This window comes from Hippoglossus hippoglossus, chromosome 18, assembly GCF_009819705.1.
Source record: "Hippoglossus hippoglossus isolate fHipHip1 chromosome 18, fHipHip1.pri, whole genome shotgun sequence".
Taxonomy (NCBI): Eukaryota; Metazoa; Chordata; class Actinopteri; order Pleuronectiformes; family Pleuronectidae; genus Hippoglossus; species Hippoglossus hippoglossus.
Genome location: NC_047168.1, coordinates 13,956,676 through 13,978,366, shown reverse-complemented (window position 1 = coordinate 13,978,366; position 21,691 = coordinate 13,956,676). Strand labels below are relative to the sequence as shown.

The following is a 21,691-nucleotide window of genomic DNA, read 5'->3' as shown; positions in this document are numbered from 1 at the left end:
AACACAAACCGCTGAATAGACACTGTGCACTCACAAGAACAATCCTCTCTTTTCTCTCTTTCTTTTCAACATCCCTCCTTCCCTCTCTTTCTGGCCGGCTGGCATGTGATTCTCCTCCGCTAGGCGGCAGCATTGAGCCGCTGTCCAGAGAACGAGTGTGAGACACTGAGGAGGAGAGGAGGGAGAAAAGAGAGAGAGAGAGAGAGTTCTCCTTTGTTGTTTGAGGGAATAAAGGGATGAGAGGAGGAGGAGAGGAAGGAGGGAAAGAGACAAATGGACGAAAGAGCAAGAAAAGAAGAGATGAATGAGACAAATACACTAACTGAGGTTGACTTTACTATGAGGATTTCATTCACAACTCATCTGCTGTGTGTGTGTGTGTGTGTGTGTGTGTGTGTTACGTAACAGCCTCTAATAAACCCGCAACACAATAAGAGGACCTAATTGAAGCAGTCCAGTTCATTTGATCTGATCGTTTTTCTGCAGCTCCTCAGGAGAACAGGAGACAGAGGGCATGATGGGTAGATGAGAGGTGCATGATGGGTAATAGTGATGATGAAGGAACATCACTGGGAGATGTGGGCGACATAAGATTATAGATAAATGATATAATACACAGAGAGAGAAAGAGAGAGAGAGAAGAGTGTGGATCAATGGTGGAGATGAAAAAGGACCAATCCGTAAATTAAATAACTTACTAAACTAATTAAAATGAATCAAAGTGAAAAAATCTAAACTTAAATACACCAAACTGTGCGTAAAGGCGCGTGTTGAATTGACCCAAGTGATTAGTAGCTCACTTGTTGGAATATTAATTAATTAATTGATTGATTGATTGATTGATTGATTGATTTGGGTCCTAATGTCTCTACGAAGTAAGTGAAGTTACATCCCCACGTGTGCGCGCAACGTAGTTTTTCGTCTGCAGGTGATTAGTTTAAAGAGCGCGCACGTAGACAGAAGTCATAAAAGTAACTGCGAGCCGTGTTCCTCCACACGCACACACTCCCCCCCCCCCCCCCCCCCCCCTCTCTCTCTCCACACTGGCGCGCTGCCAGCTCCAGCACGCTCCAAGCCTCCTCTCCTCTTGCGCCGCTTGCCGCTCACTTTACACCACCACCCCTTCTCCTGAGAGGAGAGAGGGAGAGGAGAGAGAGGAGAGAGAGGAGGGAGGGGGAGAGAGAGAGAGAGAGCGAGAGGGAGGGAGGAAGGAGAGGGGTTCCTCCAGGAGCAAGAAAGAGGTGGAGCAGAGGGGAGGGATGGAGGGAGGAAGGAGAGGAGGAGGAGGGATGGAGGGAGGAAAGGGGGGAGGAGGAGGGATGGAGGGAGGGAGGAGGAGGGAGAGGGGAGGGGAGTTCTCTCGGCCCGACGGCTGGGGTGAGGTGTGGGTGGGGTGGGAGGGGCTGGAGGGGGGCGACGGGAGCCCTTGGCCGCCTATTCGCCTTCCAGTTGCCTCCGCACTATATAACCCACTCATTGGTGCCTATCTGGCTGGGACGCACACACACACTCTTTACGCACGCACTCACACACGCGCGCGCACACACACACACACACACACATACTGGAGTGTATGGGCAGCCAGCAGAGAGAGAGAGAGAGAGAGAGAGAGAGAGAGGAGAGAGAGAGAGAGAGAGAGAGCAGCTCAGAAACAGAAAGGTACACAGAGAAAAGAGTGGACGACAGAAAGTAAGAGAAGGAGAAGAAGGACGGAGGCTCCTGAGCATCTCTCTGCACGCGCACCTTTTCACTCCTGCACGGATCTTAAAAACTTCTCTTCACCTTCCTCGACTTTTCCTGCACAGAGATTAAAACTTCTGCAATTCAACTTTGATTTTGCTTTTTTTTTTTTTTGGAGAGTTTGAGAGAGACGCGAATCCTGGAAGAGTTTTCGTTCACTTTTCAATCTCTCTCTCTGTCTCCCCCCCCCCTCTAAGAAAGGTCTTTCCACTTCATCCCTCGAGAAGTTTTCACAAAGTTTAGCTCCAGGACTCGACTTCACTTTTTCCACGTGTCCCGGCGTTTTGACATAAACGTGCGTTTCATCACCTCGAGGTTTGACAAGAGTCTCCAAGTTCCAGACTTCTTCTTCTTCATCTTTAGGTCACTGACCCACAAACGGGACCAACCATGAGATTCCAAACACCAGGACAGTCCCGAGCCTCGAGAGACTCCAAATCCTTAAAGCATTAAAACAAGTGGTTGTGTTTCTCCACTCCGCACGAGCTGAGGTGTGATCCTGAAGCTCCGGGGCTGCGCTGCTCACCTGTGGCACATCCACAGCTCAGGCGACACGTTCAGCTGCAACTCTTTACGCACAGAAACGCCACTTTGTGACTGTTTGTTAAAAAACTGGAGCTCCAGTGTGACTGAAGGAGAAAACCCCCCAGTTCATTCATTCTGAAAAACACACAGCCGCTTCTTGTGACTTCCAGAGCGCGTTGGAGCGCGTGAAGGAGCGCTGCGCTGTTACGCACAGAAACTTTTACGTCCAACTTTTTTTAAAATCGTCCCAAGGATCCTGATCTTTTTCAGAAATAAAAAAGTTTACGCGCAGCTTTCTGCAGCTTTGTGAACAGACGTGCCGAGCTCCAGAGAGACCCGCCGGGCTTCTCCATCACGATGCTGTTCGACAGCTTCGACCTCGTGTCGGCTCTGGCCACTCTGGCCGCCTGCCTGGTGTCCATGGCCCTGCTCCTCGCCGTGTCGCAGCAGCTGTGGCAGCTCAGATGGACGGCGACGCGGGATAAAAACTGCAAGCTGCCCATGCCGAAAGGATCCATGGGCTTCCCCTTCATCGGAGAGACCTGCCACTGGCTCCTGCAGGTAAGCGCTGCCCGGGGCGGGGAGGGGGACTCCGGGTCAGAGTGGAACTCTATCTGCGGGTGATGGACTCAGTCTTTTTAGACTTCTTTAATTTATTAACTTTACAAACTTGTTTTTTTATGATTTATTCTTCCTTTTTTGTGCCTTTTACACTCCGGGTTCATTCATTACTTCTCCATGGCTTCACTGTGTGCGCTGCTTTAACGGAACTCCGTCTGTAATATCAAGTTACTGAGGAGGTGCTGCGCAATGGCACAGTGAGATAATATTGATATCGACTCCGAGAGAGTATTTTAACTATTAATGTGAAACTTTTTACACATTTTCCCACATATAATGATCTTTATCCCTCTGCTCCACAAACTAAACATCATCTAAACATTTATCTTTTATGCCTTTCGTGCATTTGGACAAATAAAAAGTCATGATGCGCAAAGTTCAATCTGCTCATATCACAAGTCAGATGTTCGCTCTCCTTTAGAACATGAGTCTTTAGTGAACTTATAACTGGCTCATCCTCACTTTGCGCGTCTGTGGTGGCTCCAGCCCGCGCCACGCACACACACACACACACGCACGCACGCGTTTATCAAAGACTTTCCCTTCACTTTTGATTAGTTTAACGCGTCCCAATCTCTCCAGATTCTCTCACTGTGGCTGCAACAGGCGATCAGATCACTTTTCTTTCCCTTTCTCTCGGGAGCGCGTCGGGTCAGCAGATGGCGGCGCGGCGGGGTCGAGCTGCAGTCAGGCTGATAGGGTATCTGTCATATCTGATACGGTGGCACTGGATGGCGGCGGGTGCCTCTGAGGCGAATATAAAACCAGAACAGAGCTTCGACATTACAGGAACCACAAGTGCGCGCCTCTCGCTCCTGGGTTTTGGATGAAGTTTACGCAGAGACGCGAGGGTTCGTGCGTAAAGCGGTGAAGGGTTAAGTTGAGGGTAAAGTGCACAACTCGGATTCTCCTCCTCACCCTCCTCCTCCTCCTGCTGCTTCTCCTCCGCTTCTCTCCCTGCGGCTTCTTCTTGGCTGCGTCCAGAAAACACGCACCCAGCGCTGCGCGTCTCACAAATAATTCAATAACACGATTCCCCCCCCCGGCTGTTGACTGACAGGCGCTTGCAGAATAAAGCGGGAGTATCCTGTGACACGCATGAGACGATGAGTAACTTTTTTTTATGAAGGGATATTAATAATTTATTCGTGAGATGCTTCACTTTTGAGCCAAAACGTGTGGAACTGATCCATCGCTCGCTCCTGATCCACGAGGAGGATGAAGCTCAGTGGTCTCTCACGTGCAGGAGGAGGTGTGAAAGTGTCGGAGTCCGTGTGTTTGGAGAGTTTTATCAGCTGAGGGAGGAAAGTGGCTGCAGCTACTGAGCAGCGCGGACTGGTGGCTCCCAGGAGCAGAGAGGACCAGGGGGCTGGAGGACGAACGAAGAAGAGAGAGAGAGAGAGAGAGGGAGAGAAAGGGGGAGGGATGGGGGTGGGGTCGAGGGGGAGGGGAAAGGTGGGAGGTGGTGAAGCTGGAGCCTGACGAGCAGAGGCACGTTGGCCGCGTGCGGGGCTTGAACTCGCGGTGCTCCTCTCCGTTACATCTGACACCGCGCGAGACGCGTTCCAGGAATGCAACCGAGGACCGGGGCCAAGTTTATGGTGCGTGGGGGCGGAGGTGGTGTCAGTCAGACAGAGAAATAAAAGTCTGTACTTATGAGGAACAAATGTCCCCACGAGCTGAGTGGAGACACTGCAGCAGCAGGAGGAGCTCTCATTGGTTCATCGCTCGATTAAAAGGATCAGAGGTTTGGTTTCACATTGTAAATTAGGGACTAAAGAATTCTGTCTGACAAACATCCAAACGTCCTGTCGTCATCGCAGTGTTGAAAATGAATGAAACGCTTCATTTGGTTGCCATGGTAACATCATGGTGGTATTACTAGCAGCATCAGCACCTTCAGGCGCAGTACTCCACAGTACTACAGTACTCCACAGTACTACAGTAGTCCACACTAGTTCAAATGAACGTCCTCGTGATTCAAACATTATGGCAGCTGCTTCCTCTTCTATTGTTTAATTCTGTCTCTACTTCCTGTGATTTGGTCCAAAAGTCCAAACTCTCCAACAAAGTGTTTTCACTGCAAACCAACAGAACCATGGTTCAGTTTGATCCAGACCCAGAACACCTCTTCTGGTCTGAGGAACCTTTCACACCCCCTGTTGTTTTGGTTCAGACTAAACTGGAAAATCGGAAGTTCTGGACCAAACAAGGTGTGAAAGCCTCCTCAGATTAAATCAAGACCTCGACCCCAAAGTTAATTTCAATTGTCGCAGGAGAAAGAAATGAAAAACAGAAGAGAGGCAGAGATGCAGAGCTGCAGCCTGATCATCTGTGGGAAAGTGACACAGACAGAGATGCAGATCTGACGCGACCAGATGCTGTTTTATGTCCCAGCTCGTAGTCTCGGCCGCTCGTTTGCTGCGGAGACGACGCGTCAGATGTGCTCGGAGACGAGTCGTCTTCTTTGAGGAAAAGTTAATGAATGTGTCCAACAGCCTCTGATTAAGTTCCAGAAATGAAGCGAGAGTTGTGTTGGGTTTTGATGAAGAACAAAGAAACTGATCTGGGTACTTCACAGCAGAACTTCAAGACACATCAGTCATGCTTATTGAGATTCTCTGTATATATCTCATCAGACGAGCGATTACATCCACCAGCAAAGTGTGGAACTAGTATGAAACCTCACATCCCTCTGTTTGACTTATTACTTCAATTTTTTGTCATATTCTTAGTACTTTTAGTTGCATAAACTTTGAAAGAAAATCATCATCTCGCCAACAGGGGGCAGCAGCTCTGCAAAACGCTCACATTGGTGGTTTTTTTCAGAAGACACCAAGAAAATGGATAGAGACAAATCAGTTTAGTGATAATAGTCAAAAATCCACATTCTTTAGTCTGTATGATTCTTTTTGGCCACTTGGGGGCGACGGAAAACATCACTGAGATATCATCTATCATTTTTATTGGCCAACAGCTGCTTGTTTACACATCCAGCATCATAATCATTAATTTAAAGTCGTGTTTCTGATACTCTGATGAAACTAAGCCCAGTATTTGCTGTCTTTTAGCTCCGTGTTTGGTCTCCACCACAACCTGACGGACACATCGGGTTGTCTAGCTGCTTTGTAACTGCGTCTGTTTGGTTGCCGAGCAGCTTTTCATTCATTGCAAACAGCTGGAAAACGACGCTACGAGAGGCGTGGGACTAAACTGTCCACAGAGCTCAACAGATCCGATTTTGACGATATGATAATTTTCTGAAGGTTAATCGCAACAAGCAACAACCGATATGTGATTACAAATCCATAATATCTAAACACAGGGGACTTGTGGGAGTGTGTGTTTCTTCGTGTCGAGACGCATGAGGCAACTGTAGCTGCATCGAATCTCTTTGGACACAGAATTTGCAAGAAACTGCCAAAAAAAAAATCCCTTTTTTTTCTCGAGCGCCTTGTTCACGTTTCATTATTCGTGTTTACCTCTTTTTGCTTTCACCCACTCTCCTCGTCCCCCTTAACATAACATCTCCTCCAGGTTCCCTACATACACACACACTTTCACCCTACATGTGTGTGTGTGTGTATACACACATACAGTATATTTTTACCTCCCCACAGACGGCAGCAGCAGGTTTTTTGCGACGGGTCCATTTTAAAGCGATCTGCAGTTAGAAATAGTTCTACGGTCGCTCTGCCAAAGACCTGTCTGCTCCCATTAGAAGCTGAAGCTTTCGGAGGTGACGGTGCCAAGCAGGAGCGCTACACACACACACACACACACACACACACACACACAAACACACACACAAACACACACGTCCATGGAGTCAGTAACTACATGGTGCAGATTTTTGTGTATACCGAATTCAGTCACACAAGCGTTACCCACGCAGACTCCATGCAGCTACAGTACACATGCAGATAATATGTTTCCCGTACAGGTGTTCGCACAATATGGTCGTGCATATGAACTATGAGGTTATATACAACGTTTTGATGCCTACCTTCATTAAAAATAAACACGATTTACGCAGAAAAATATTAACGTAGGAAGCTTCTATCAGAATTATTACTCACGGTAATGTTCTCACGGCTCTGAACATGTCCTATGAATTTTTTTTGAACAAACTATATCGGACGAAAACTAACTTTAGAAAAATATTGTCAATTACTTAGCTATATAATCGCTAAATTATAATGCATCAGTTTGTGTATGTTTCACGGTTTCTTGGGGGTTAATTCACGTAAACGTTGAGTTATAAACAATGTCTTTTGTTTCTATTTCTCATATGTTTCCTGATATACTACAATCAAAATAAAAATCGCATTATATAAAATACATGGATGCAGATTTGTCGGATTTTCAAAACGCCCGATATAGAAACACGATTGTTCAAAAAAGTAGATAGAACAAACAAAGCGAAACGAAATAAGTGATATGTGGATTTTATGTGACTAACGCTGGTCACTGAAGTAACGTGACAGGACTTCTGGGTAATGAACTCTGTCACCTTTTCAGCATTTTCCTCTTGCTGCCACTTGGGGTCGCCAAAGCGCACTATCCTCACGCGTGATTGTTAAACTCATTATCTAGTCAAGATGAAAATTGAAACAATGTGAAAACAGTGCGTGTGTTTGAAATATTGAGCGCTGAGGATTCTGGGAAATAAAGTTCTGCAGACTTCCAATAAATTCCGTAATCGGTCAGTCGCGGGCGCCACGGAGCCGAGTTTCCTTCGTTTGACGGAATCAATATGGACACGCGGTCTCAAGACGTCCGCTGATGCTGTTCCCAGTCTACGAGGGAAATCCATCTGCTCCTCTACGGTTTCTCCTGGTCGGGTGCTGATAGCTCACACTCACACGCACACAATGACAGATACACAACTATGCTACACTATACACACACAGTGCAGACAGGCCGGACTGAATCTGGGTCAGACCAGAGGAAATGAAGACATGGCACTGAGACGCACTGAGACGCAGGACTGTACAGTGTGTTTGTGCGACTCGAGTTTGTAAAAGACTGAACCTGGAGATAATGGAGCACTCACACACACACAGACAGACACACACACACACAGGATGTCTATGCAGAAGGTGTGAATGTCTCTTGCTTTTATAATTCGTCAAATTTAGCTTTTAGCAGGTCGACAAACTTTGGCATCAACTCACACTGTAGACACACACACACACTGTACACACACACACACACACACTAATGCGTTGTCCTCCTGTCTGCCAGCCTGTCCCCTCGTCTCTGTCTGTTCTGCAGTGATGAAGTGAAAATGATGGTGGGCAGAGTAATAACAGTCCTGCAAACCAAACACTCTCTCATCACACACAGTGATGACAGCTCTCTCTCTCCCTCCCTCCCTCCCTCCCTCTCTCGCTCCTTCTTCTTCTACACCTGTCCCGCTCTCCCACTTCTTCTTCTGGTCGCACATTTTACAACCGACATACTCAGGCAGTGAAGAGTTGACCTCAGGTAATTATTTCTATACTTAGGATCCTTTAATCGCTCTTCTGTGCACGTCCTACGGTGCCTTTAAGTACAGTCGTGTATTTACGAGAACCTTTCATTTGAACGAGCTTTTACTGCAATTTTCATAACCTTGCAAAATGAAAGTTTTGTGGTAGATACATTAGCGGTAGAAAGTTCTTTTTGCATTTTAAAAACACATTATTCATTAAAGTGGAACATATGGAATCTCTATTTTTGTCGCCAGTCAGGCATCAAACGTGTTTTTAAATACCAAACTTTTGGAGAATATGAATTTTTTCAGCTGCCATCTGAGCGTGTCTGAAAACACAATGCACATTGTTTACAGTGTTAACTTGTCAAATTGTAGTTTACAGTTTCCTAAAGCTCGGGGGGGGGGGAAAACAAACACAACTTTAACATCTGTCACTAAACTGTGAACATACTCAGAACAACACATTTCTAATGCTCGAAAAATAACTTGTTTCTGCTCAAATTGCACCATGGGCAAAAACACTCCATGTCCCACCTACTAACATGGAGGAGTTTATGATCTACACTGCAGCCAGCCACCAGGGGGCGGTTAAGATGATTTGGCTTCACTTTGTGGGAGCTGTCATGTCGTCCATCTTTAATTACGCTCTATGAGATAACATTAGCAACATTATCTATTTCTACCACGTCTTTGCTTCTACAGCTAGCACTGGTAAGCGTTAGCGTCTCCTTGCCCTGAAGTCGTAGCGCTGCTCAGACGACGTGTTACAACCGCTTGTATCCTAAACTCGACGTTGGCAAAAGCTCATGGCGAGCGACCACCCCCGCGGCTGAGAAAAACGTACACCATCGTTATACGGTGCAGCGGTTTGTCAGATTAAAGACGTCCGAGCGTCGGAGGGGGGGGGGGGACGTGGAACCCTGGAGTTTTTAAAGCACATGTGGGATCTCTCTATGTTTTAGGCGGATTGTTCCTTTAACAAGCTCAGACAGAGCAGGGATTGTAAGGCCTGGTGGCTTCATCTATACTAGGTTCCATTACTGTGGTCCAGCCCGCTGTGTGCTGCATAGCTGCGGTTACACAGTCCCGACATACACAGACACACACTCTCTCTCTCACACACACACACACACACGGTAAATGGAAAGACTTTGAGTAGACGCACACGGAGACATATAACATGCAGCAGACGCACATATATAGAGTTTGTAGAAGTGCACAGAAGTTCGTGAGCTCACACGGATCAAGTTACAATACTGATTAACTCTTTCTTTCTTTCTCGCTTTCTTGTGGCCGGGAACTGGCAAGTGTGTTTTTGTTGGGTGAGAGATACATAGTTCATTGAGCGGGCAACAAGGGGCAGCCCCTCTATGTGTGTGTCTGTGTGTGTGTGTGTGTGTGTGTGTGTGTAAAACAGTGTTAACATTCAAGGCAGGACCCTTGAACCTCTGAGGACTCTTCTTCTCACGCGCCGCCGCCAACCTTTGTTCCATCTTTTCTTGCTCATCGCTCTCGGTCAGATTTAATTTATTGATGGAAAATAAAGTGCTCGCCGGTGTTTTCGTTCTTCTGGTTTCGAAAGGAGAAGAAGATTTTTTTACCTTTTACGTCCTGCTCCGTGTCATTGTTTTATTTTACCGCTACTTCGTCTGTCGCCTTATTTTTTTTATGGCTCCTTTCCTCTATCTCGTCTTTTCTCCTCCCTCCATCTTCTTATCTTCTCACTTTCACACGATCAGAAATGATGAATATTACGTTTTACTGGGAGGATTGAAGCTGTGTCGCAAAAGCATCCAGGAACGAGCAGGGGCAGATTTTACTGGGGAGACAGGGTGGTCCGCACCCCCCCCCAATCCACTACATATATACATTTATAACCACAGTGCTTTCGGTGCGACCCCTGGCGAGTGTGTTAATCGCAAGAATAACGTTTTTTTTTCAGAGAAGCATCCCTCCATGCCCATCTTTCTTTACTTTCTCCTTCTTCTTATTTCCCTCCTTCCTTCTAGTCCTCCTCCTCCTCTTCCTCCTCTTGTTCAGATTAGCAGGCGGTACTGGCAGCCGTCTCTCTTGCCCCTTCCTTCACCCCGAGAACACACTGCTCCCTCGTCCAGGACTCCTGTCCTGGGCCGAGAACAGAGCCCTCTGCTAAAGACTGTGTGTGTGGAGTTGTGTAACTGCTCAAAGCTCAAGGTTAAAGTTACCCTTTCATTTTTCTTACTGTCAACACCTTGCACGAAATCTAAAACCAGCAATAATCCGGCTTTTAAACACTTAATGGGAACCCGGGATTGGTCGACTGTATTTATCAGCCTCGACACCACGTCTACGATCACGACTGAACAGACTCTGGCTCCAATGGCAGCGTTCAAATCGTACTTTAAAAAAAAAAAGAGGCCCAATAATCTCTGAAAACATCTAGCCGTTATAATTTTGTATTGATTTGTACGTTTGTTTTGATATATTTCCATGTTTATATGTATTTTTTGTTTATATTCTCAAAATTGCACACATTTCTTAGGTTTATACGCCTGCTGCGTTTCTTTCTAACTGTCATATAAGCTGCTGGAGGACTAAATTGCCCGAGATCTATAAAGTATCTATCCATCTATTTATTTATCTTCAATATCGTATCATATCGATCTGTCCTATCACAACTTATTTTATCTTATCAATCCTATCCATCTATTTAAGGACTATTTTCACCTGAGGATGAATAAACATTTGCTTCTTTTAGTGAGAATCTAAAGCAACAGGACTTTGCCTTCAGGATTGTAAAGAAACTACAGTAACAGTGAATCTCTGTGGTGGAGCAGAGGAACAACAAAAATAACAAAATATTTGTTGACAATAAGAAAATGAATGAATATCACCACACAAGTGTTTGTGTTGAGTGTGAATCTGCTAGAGGTGTGAGTGTGTGTGTGTGTGTGTGTGTGTGTGTGTGTGTGTGTGTGTGTGTCAGGGTATTAGCTGGGGTCCCGGGGTGAGTGCTTAGAGAGTTTTGAACAACCATAATCTCCCTTTCTATAATGTCCTCGGGTCAGGGGCCAACCCTCTCTCTCTCCATCTCTCCCGCTCTCTCTCCCTCTCTCTCTATTCTCTCCGTTTCTTGGCTGAACCACCCGAAGCCCTTTCTCGTTAATCCGTCCTTTTTTTTTTCAAAGCCATCTCTCTCCGCCTCCTCCGCCACGCTCTGCGCTCGCTTTCCCTCGCTCGGTTTCTGGCGCCTTCGATCCTTCACACTTTCTCGTTCCCTCGATTTCATTCTCCATCTCTCTTCCTCCCCTCCTTCTCTTTCCTTCCCTCTTTTCCTTCCCCTCCTTCCCGTCCTTCCCTCTTCTTGCCCTCCTCTCATTCCTTCTCTTTCTCCTGCTCTCTCCGTCTCTCTGATGTGGTGGCGTGACCGCAAAGGGACGGGGTCCATTGTCAAGTCGAGGACCTGTCGCACCATTCAAACACACAATCAGACACACACACACACACACTCACACACACAGACACACACACTGGTTCCTTGGTATCTCTGGCACCGGCTGAATGACTGACAGCTGAAAAGAAAGAAGGAATTCCCTCACAGCCTTTGACCTTGTTTCCTCTCTTTCGTTCCTCTTCTCCACTGACGCCGTTTCGTTTTTCACTTTTCATTTTAAAACCTTTATTTCAGTTCCTGGAGAACTTCACCTGCACCATCATCAGTTTTATTATTTTATTATATTCTGTTAAACCAGATTGTCGTTTCCCTTCTCTTCTTCCTCTGTTAGTTTATTTCCAGTTTCCTACGTTAACATTCAACCGACCAACCAATGAACGAGCTGATGCTGGTAGCAATACCATAATGATGTTACCATGGCAACCGGTTCATTAAATTTCTCCATTCAAACAGAAAGACTTACACCCCCCCCCCCCCCCCCCAACTGACAACACGCCCACGTCAGACGCCTTCTACAAACCAATCGGTGTCAAGTATAGGTAAATTACAAAGTGAGACCAAAACTAACCAGATCAAATGAAACTATGCAACAAACACATGAAGCTGAATCTGAATCTCCTCCGTGTTAGCAGGTGGGACATCGATTTTTTTCCGACCACGTACATTAAACCGTTCTTTGATTCGCTCATAGGAACGATCATTCATTTTCTTCCTCTGCCGTTTTCCCCATCAGGGTTTTTCTCGCCGTTGTCGGGGTTATTGTGAAACTTGGTGAAACGACGTGGTATCGGACAAGGAAGAAATTTCGAAGCAAACGTTTCGCAGAGAATAATTTCGAGGATCTTGATGAAAACAATCAGGCCGATGTAGAGGATTGAACGGTGGGGCCTTAGTGTGGGAGTGAGCTCCACTGAGGGATATTCTAGTTTCTGTCAGGCCTCCACGTAGCATCACCCCAATATTTTCAGTTTTAAAGCTGCTCTGAATGTAAACTCTCTCTCCTACACACACACACACACACACACACGTGCACACACACACACACACACACACACACACACACACACACACACACAGTCCCCCCAGAGCTTGCCGGTGTGTGTGTGTGCGCTGGTGGAGCCGCGGCGTTGATCTGAGTAAACATAATTAGCCGTGTTTTTTTGTCTTGCCCTAATAAAAGAGTCATTTGTTGGACATTTCCACTGCGCTACAAAGAGGACATTTATAAGCCCGGGCCCAGGTTCGCCCCCAGGCCAACCCCAACAGAACAGACGGGGGTATTTTTAGCATGGTCGACACGCTAGCTAGCTCTGCTCGGACACGTGTGTGTGTGTGTGAAAGAGAGAGACAGAGAGAGAGGTGTGTGTTCGTAGAGAAACCGAAAGAACAAGCGAGACAGGGAGATTTTTAAAGATTTTCTGTGATTGTGGTGACGTTGGTCAGAAACTCTGAGTGTGTGAATGTGCAGTGAAAGTGTGTGTGTGTGTGTGTGTGTGTGTTTGGATTGCATGTGTGGAAAATCCTCACCAAGCCCTCCCCCACCTCCCCCGCCCTCTCTCTCACCCCTTTATTGAGGTTCTTGTAAAATATCAGATAAATCTCTGTTCAGAAAAATATAAAAGAGACTCTGTAGGAACTGACAACGTCCGTTACAAGTGCGACCCTGTGCAGACGGAAGACACACACACACGTACACACAAACACACACTGAAGTGAGAGCTCTGTACTTAAGGAACGATCTCTTCTATCCACATGACCTTTGACCCTGACGTATCCTGAGTTAACCAAGAGTCTGATCTTGCAGCTGAGCACTGATTTACATCTGAGATGATAACAACTCTGTGTAGCTGCGTCACTGCCGACCTCGTTTTCACGTTTACCTGAAGAGAATTTTGGACGATCGGCAGCGGGAACGTGTTTTATAAAGTTAGACGACAGTGTATTTGTGCGTTTGCGATGACAAAGCCGGATAAGAAGCGAGGACGTGTGACGTTGAATATTCTGCTTCGAGTTTGACTTGGTGCTCGGAGAAAGAACGCGAATGAGGAGGGTGTATTTAAAACTTTAATTATAACGTTTTAAAGGTCAAGATGTAAAAATTGTAATGTTTTCATTGTCAATTCGCAGATTTGCAGAGGTTTATATCATATTGTTGAAATGGAGCGGTAATACTTTTTCTGCAAAGAAAAAACTAAACAAATTCCTGTAATTTATAAATTATTTCATAAGAAATTATATAAAATACTTTAAAAAATGAGCAATTTATATAATAATATTAATTTAAATGAGAGTAACAGTTACGTCATAAGTATTTTTGATTTATTGTTTCATGAAAGCAAATTGCATCGGAGAAATTCAGCGATTTACAAGACGCACAAAATTCACACACGAGCTCAACGACAAACCAGCGAGTCCTGCTTCACACGTCTGTTATTACAATGTTCAAATAATATTTGAATAATATCCACATCTACAGCTACCGACTCCTGCCTGGTCTTTCCCTTCACACACATCAGGTTTTGTGCGTCCGCAGCCGCCTTGTGCGTCTCTTAGTTGCTAGGTAACATGTCCACAAGAAGAAAAAAAGCTTTAAAACTTTATGCCCGCCATCATTAAGAGAAACCTCTTTATGGTTTTCAGCTCACATCAGAGTCTGTTGCCTGTGACCTCAGCGGTAAAATCAGCCGTAATGTTGTGGTAGCAATTTTGGTTAGGTTTTTTTTTTTTTTTGGAGAAAATTGAGCGAGTGTTTACAGTGAAGGCTCCGTCGCTCCGCTGGAGTTTGGAGGGAAAGTGTGTTTCAGCGTCCGCAATCAGTGTGAAGCTGTGACGCCTGCGTCTCGCCGGCGACGTCTACGAGTGCTTGTGTGTCTCTGTGTGTGTGTGTGTGTGTGCCGTGATCCCGTATGTGGTTATGTACGTGTTCTTCTGCAAGAGAAGTGTGGCGTCATTACATCACAACTTTTCCATGATCGCTCTGTGTGTGTGTGTGTGTGTGTGTTGCCAGGTTTTGGGGGAGGGGGGGTGTGTACACTTCTCACCTTTTAAGCTAAATGTCATCCAGACCACACCCCTGGGCACGCACACACACAGACAGACACACACACAATGCTGTGTTCATGCAGGGAACATGACCGATGAAAACTTTTTGTATGCGTGTGTGTGAGAAAAGAAGATGGACAGAATGGTGTACGTACCTGACCACACACACCAAAGAAAGTACACAATCGACCCAATCTGATGCTGTATCTCGGGAGTGTGAAAGGGAGCCTTGTCTGGCTGCCTGAGGAACTCCCTTCGAAATGTGTGTGTGTGTGTGTGTGTGTGTGTGTGTGTGTGTGTGTCTGCAGGCCTGCCAGGCAGACATACTAAACCACTCTACATCCATGTGGCAGCAAAATGTAGCTTGGAAAACAACCCCACTCTAATACACACACACATACACACACACACACACCCCGAGGGCTCCAGAGGCCAGCCGGCGACCTGGTGCGTGTGTTAATGTGTGTGTGTGTGTGTGTGTGTGTGTGTGTGTGTGTGTGTGTGTGTGTGTGTGTGTGTGTGTGTGTGTGTATGCCACGGTAAAAAGAGGAAGTGTACAGGAGCTGTGAAAACAGTTTGGGTCAACAGTTTGTATCCAGACGTCCAACAGGGGGAGAAGAAGAAACTGAAATCAGCTCAAACTTCCTCACATTTATCTTCTACTTCCAGTAGCTGCATCGACACATGACGACAGAACAGAAACGAATCGGAGAAATAACCACGACTGCGTTTTACGACCACGTGAGCAGGACCAGAATGCAATGCAGCGACATGTGTATCTCATAGAAAAACACTGAAATCACACGTTGTAGACAAAACAATGTCGACACCTCAGGAAAAAAAGTCCAAACATCTTAAGTAGCGCGGTGCTACAAAGGTGTGTGTGGGCGGGGGGGAATGCTAATTAGCAGCATTTTACATCTATAAAAGGCGTCTGGCAATCAAGAGTTTTCAAAGCGACATCAAACAGCGAGCGGAGGTCGACGCATCTGTGCTCAATTTGGGCCGAGTTCACACGGAGAGAAACTTTAAGATGTGAGGTTTTGTCGCAACGAGGGGAGGAAGAGATGAGCGGCTACTGCCGAGAACCGAACGGCGAGACCCGGCGTCTGTTATTGTTTGTAGTTGGAAAAGGTGTTTTTTGAGCTGCTGCTGATGATTGGACGCAGATTCAAATGTGATCTTTCACGTGTGCTGCCGCAAACCTGGATAGCGTTACGCTACGCCCGAGAGAACTACCGTTATGACTACAAAACTAAAACACAAGCATTGGCAAAGGTCGTGGCTATGGTCAATCAAAGGCTAATTGAAAGTCAGTGATGGGAACCAAACTTTGGTCTAAACTCATAAAGTTTCAACATCGTAAACCGTGACGTGAGGAATCATCCATAATGGACGTAGGTCGAACAGAGCACCTACCTCTGCAGTTGCGTGTTCTTCAGAGTTGACGTCTTTCCCGTGGACTCATGAAGCGTACATGTTGTGTTTGTCTTCACACTGTAAGACAAGAAGAGACAGAAGGACGACGTCAAAGATAAACAACAAATTACACCTTTAGCCACAATCTGTCAAAACAAACAGAGCAGAGCAGAATTATGGGAAAACATATATGTCGTCTAATTTAATGATAGTGCAACGCTAAATCCCTAGTGGACTTTACGGCTGTAATACCACCTCCCTCCTGTTATCAGCAGAAGAGAAAGACCATCAAAGCAATAGTTAGATATGAAGAGACCGAAGATAAACAGAGCTTCTGCTTCATCTGCAGGTTGAAACACTTCCTTCAACAGTTGTTGGCGACCGGACCAACTTTCTGATTTGAGCATATTAAAAGGTTTCAGGGCTTCACTGCAGGACGTTAATCACAGTTTGAACCAGAGACGCACACACACACACACACACACACAGAGAGAGAGACACACACACACACAGAGAGACACACACACACACACACACAGAGAGACACACACACACAGAGAGACACTGCGAGAGGTGTGTTTCAAACAGGAAACAAACTACGCGCTAAAATTAGCCGTTGAAAGGACTCCGACTGTACAAAACTGAAAACACACAAACTTTCGTTTCACACGTGCACTTAGCTGGCACACGCACAAACGCACGCACACACACACACACACATACACGGTGATGTGATCACAAGAGATCAGAGGAAATATATCTTTCTCTTGCATAAATGTCAGACCAAACATTTTTTTTACAGCACCCAATAGCACGGCTTCTCTGGCCCGTGTGTTTACATATGTTACCCGTGTGTGTGTGTGTGTGTGTGTGTGTGTGTGTGTGTGTGTGCGCCTCAGTCGTACATATCTCTTTCCCCAGGAGTAAACTGGGGTCAAACCAGTTAGTGTTGTCACGGCAATTTGCAGTTAGGCCCCTGCGTGTTTGTTTGCTTTCCACATTTATTTTTATAGGTTTTATGAATTTGGAGTGTGTGTGTGTTTGTGTGTGTGTGTGTGTGTGTGTGAGAACATGCCTGACCACATTCAGCCTTTGAGTGTGTTAATGCGTACATGCATGTGTGCGTTTACTGTATGCACAAGTCTACGAGTGTGTGCTCGCACATGAGTAATGTGTTTGTCTTCAGGACTTGGTGTGTATCTGTGTGCATGTGTGACTGTGCACGTGTGAGTGTGCATGTGTGCAGAATGCAGGACGCTGCCCTCGGGCTGATATATATTCTTTTCACTCAAACAGCCCATTTACAGTTCTGGGGTCGGCTCCCTCTCGCTCTGCCGTGACCCGGACCGTTTAGAGGTCAGCGTCAAAGCTGAACTCAGGTCAGCTCGCTAACTGACTCCAGCTCCAGTCCTCTGGGGGTCTGCTGACAGCCGGGCGGCTCAGACTCTGGGGCGGGGGGCAGACCGGGCTGCGCGGCCTCTTCTGGCTGGTGCATGAGGGAAACGGTGAAGTGCGGAGAGAACGTTTGGGCAAATTTCGAAGCCTAAGAAGCAAATTTTTGAATATTTGCACCTGGACGCTCGTTGCTGTGCTGCTTCTGGACTTAATGTCTAATAATCTGATTTCTAGATGTAGAACAGCAACAAAAAGGTCTTTAACTTTGATTTTCAGCCATAATTACATCAGTTTTGACAGTAATGGTTATTTTTACAGTCGCAAAAGACAAAATTAGGAAATCTGAGGCTCTGAAAGTGTCCAGTTGTTCCTGAGTCCAATAAATCTGAGAGTTATGGATATTTATAAACTAGAGGAAAGGTATTTGAAGTGGTGGCGACTAAAAAAAGGGATGAACCGAGTCTGAAGCAGATGAAATCCTCATGGAACCACATGAAGAGCTTCTTTCATTCCTTCACTCTCGTCTGTTTGGATCAGAGATGTCATTCACTTTCCCTCGAAGCCCGAGCTGGAAAATGTTTGGAGAACCTTTAACCTCCATTATCGAGGGGCAGACGCTCAGATCGGAGCTCCTGCAGGCATCGCGTCCTCCGAGGCGACTTAAATCACTCTTCATTGAATTAACCTGATGTTCACCGGCTTCTTGAACATCTGCGGTGCATCGCTTCCTTCGGTTTACTTTGCTGCTCCGAAAAAACCCAGACGAGGGAAACATCAGTAGCTTTGTGTGTGTGGGGGGGCTGAGGGGGGGGGGGCTCGTCAGAAATGCTCTGTTTGGGCCCCAAACCACAGAGAGAGAGAAAATACTTACTCTGAGCTTTTAGGTTTGAAGATCAAAGCGGGAGTCAAGGTCAGATCCTAGAGGCTTAAATTAATGGCGAGCATAAAAATCAGTCGTAAGAATCGCTCCGACCAGGAGAAGGAACATTAGGAGGTTCAGGCACTTTTCTGCCTGCGTTGCAAAAAAGTACCATCTGCATCTTCAGGCTACTCGTGGAAATGAACGTCCCTCAGTTTTAACATGCGTCCGCCAACAGTCGCTTTGAATTCAATGAAGCTGCACCAACGTTCACACACTCGTGGGTGTCAGGCCTCTTAATAACAGATGAGTGACGGGGATCTCCGTCAACTGGAGGAGTGTTTGGGTATTTCCTCAAAATAATGTTTTCTCACACCCTCTCCGGCACGTCCCTGACCACGAAGGGGAAACTCCAACATCAGCATTTTTTCTGTCGAGAGTTTGTAATCCCAGGGAATTCCAGCTTTAAAGTTTCAAATGTATTTCAGAAGCCTCTTGTTATATCCTCGAAATGGATTAACATTTAAAAGTTGCTCTAGCTTCGCTGACGATACCTGTATGTTTCCCTGCCTCCTGCCAGTGTTGATTTTTGAGGTTATTTTGTCGATATTTGACTGATGTTCGAACACTTGGTGAACGATTCATGATCCTAACACACCCTCCCGTCCCCTCTCTGTCCGTCTGTCCAGGGTTCGGGCTTCCACGCGTCGCGGAGACAGAAATACGGCAACGTGTTCAAGACTCATCTTCTGGGCCGCCCCCTGATCCGGGTGACGGGCGCCGACAACGTGCGCAAGGTGCTGATGGGCGAGCACACGCTGGTGACGGTGGACTGGCCCCAGAGCACGTCCACGCTGCTGGGACCCAACTCGCTGGCCAACAGCATCGGGGACATCCACCGAAAGAGGAGAAAGGTCAGGACACATTTACACAAAACTGTGTGTGTGTGTGATGAGGAAGATGTGTCATACAAAGAGGGTGGGGGGGTAGGAGCAGTTTGGGTTCAGTGTCTCACTTCAACACGTGGATCAAACCTCCGACCTCTCAGCTAGTGAACCACCCGCTTGACCTCCCGCACTTGTTTTGTATCTTTGCTTCTTAATTCCTGTGATTCCACCCTGACTCTATCCATTTTCCTCTCTCACTCACTTTCTCTCTTTTTGCTCCCTCTCTCCTCCATCCTCTCTCTCTCTCTCTCTCTCTCTCTCTCTCTCGTGCCAGGACCATTTCAGGTAATCAGCCACTTACCTCTCCCTCCTATTATCCCCTTATCCCCGGGGCACATACCTTCCTCTCTCTCTCCAACAAACACACATGTATACGCACAAACACACACAAATGGCTCAGGATGAGAAGAACAAAGCAGGGTCTGGTGTATTTTCCTGTAAATCAAGTGTCTCGTTTTCTCTCTCCGGATCCACCACAGCACGGGGGGGGGAGGAAAGGGGGGGACGATTTTCGGAGGTGGGGTCAGGTTTCGTTGCCCCGTTGCCCGGGGATGGCGAGGGGTTGGCTGGGTCTAATCTGGGCTCTGATCCTCTCTGCGCTCCCTGGAGACCCCCGGCACTAACCTCATGTAATGACCCCTGATTATGGAAGGCTGCCTCCGACACGGCACAAAGAGGGGCTTTCTGTGGGGGCCCGACACACACACACACACACACACACACACACACACACACACACACAAAATATATGTACGCAAAAGCATATGTGTACACGCACCTGAACATTCCCTGCCCTCCGCTCAGCCACATACAGACACAGACAGACGCTGAGAGACACCCTGACGATTTCCTCTGCGTCTCTCGTCCACAACCAAACAACATAAAACTTTTTTTTTTTACAAAAACAAGGTGCAGATTTACAGATGTACGACAGGTGTAACTCAAGCCCACGAATCCATTTCTGCAGTAAAGACTTGCTAAGTTCTTTACAGTAGTGTAAAAAAGTATATGTACTTTGTTACATCCCATCGCTGCCATGTATAAATATCACTTTGCAAATATGAGGTTTGCAGTCTTGCTCAAAGGCACCTCAGCAGCCTCAGACGGATCCTGTGGTTGTTGTGGAATCAGAGCCACGTCGGTTTGATGACAGGTCAACAAACAGTGAGACTGTGTCTGTGTGTGTGTGTGCGTGTGTGTGTGTGCGTGTGTGTGTGTGTGTGTGTGTGTGTGTCTGTGTGTTGGCAGCGCTCTCCCTCCTGTTTTCTGGGTAATAAAAAAACTAAAATCAACAGACAGAAGTGAAACAACATCGACTGAGAGAAAGAAAGCGACTGGTTTACTGTCTGACCCACTGGACCCGAACTGCTCCTGCCTGTGTGTGTCTGTGTGTGTGTGTGTGTGTGTGTGTGTGTAGTTTTTGTACGGAAAAACAATCTTCACACACACAGCCACATTAGCTTTTGGTGGATCAGCAGAGCCAGCCAGTTTCCATATAACCTCGTGTTAAGCTAGGAAACTAACTCCCTCGAAGAGCCGCGGCAGCCTGGTTTTCCACTACGGGGCCGAGCAGGGGCCAAACGGGGCCAGCCAGGTTTTACACATCACCGCGGACTGAAAACAACATCTCACACACAAGCTGCTGCAAAGGAGACGTCTCTTCATCACTTTCATCACGTTGTTAGGACTCCGCGAAAACTGTGACGCTCACATTCCGACAGGTGCCAGTTGGGATGCGACTTTTACACGAGTCAGATTCAAGACCTGTATCTCTGCAGGCTTCAAGGTCGAGGGGGCAAACATTGGGGGGCTGAGGAAATGACGAGTTTAAGGAATCAGAGTTTGTCTGGGCTCAGTTTTAAAGATAAGGTGAGAAGTTCGGACATCAGGAGAAGAGTTGCTGCTCCTTCACACTGACTTTGGCCAGCGGAGGTGGTTCAGGCATCGTGTCAGGACGCCTCCTTGATCTCCTTTCATCGGAGGAGACCCCGTACATATCCCGACGAAGCAACTCCCCAGAAGGAGCTAGAAAGCGTTACGGGGAAGAGGGAGGTCTGAAACCACGATCCATCGTCGAGCGTGGATAAGCAAAAACATTTAGCTAAATGGCAAATACGCAACACTATAGAACTTTTACTGAGTGACAACGTCGACTTCAAGCGACGTAAACAAACGTCACCGCTCACATATTTACATACGTCTCGTTCGTTGGCACGGTTGTTAAGCAGTAC

The 21,691-nt window shown here is 46.7% G+C and overlaps 1 protein-coding gene across 1 annotated transcript in view; it reads left to right on the top strand.

Moving 5' to 3' along the window:
* Positions 1-1,616: 1,616 nt before the first annotated feature.
* Positions 1,617-21,691, top strand: part of LOC117751869 (cytochrome P450 26B1) — a 30,240-nt gene continuing 10,165 nt past the window's right edge. The window contains exons 1-2 of the mRNA XM_034568876.1: positions 1,617-2,826; positions 19,203-19,427. Of these exons, the coding sequence (XP_034424767.1) occupies positions 2,623-2,826; positions 19,203-19,427 (429 nt within the window). The 5' untranslated portion in view covers positions 1,617-2,622. The remainder of the gene's footprint in view (positions 2,827-19,202; positions 19,428-21,691) is intronic.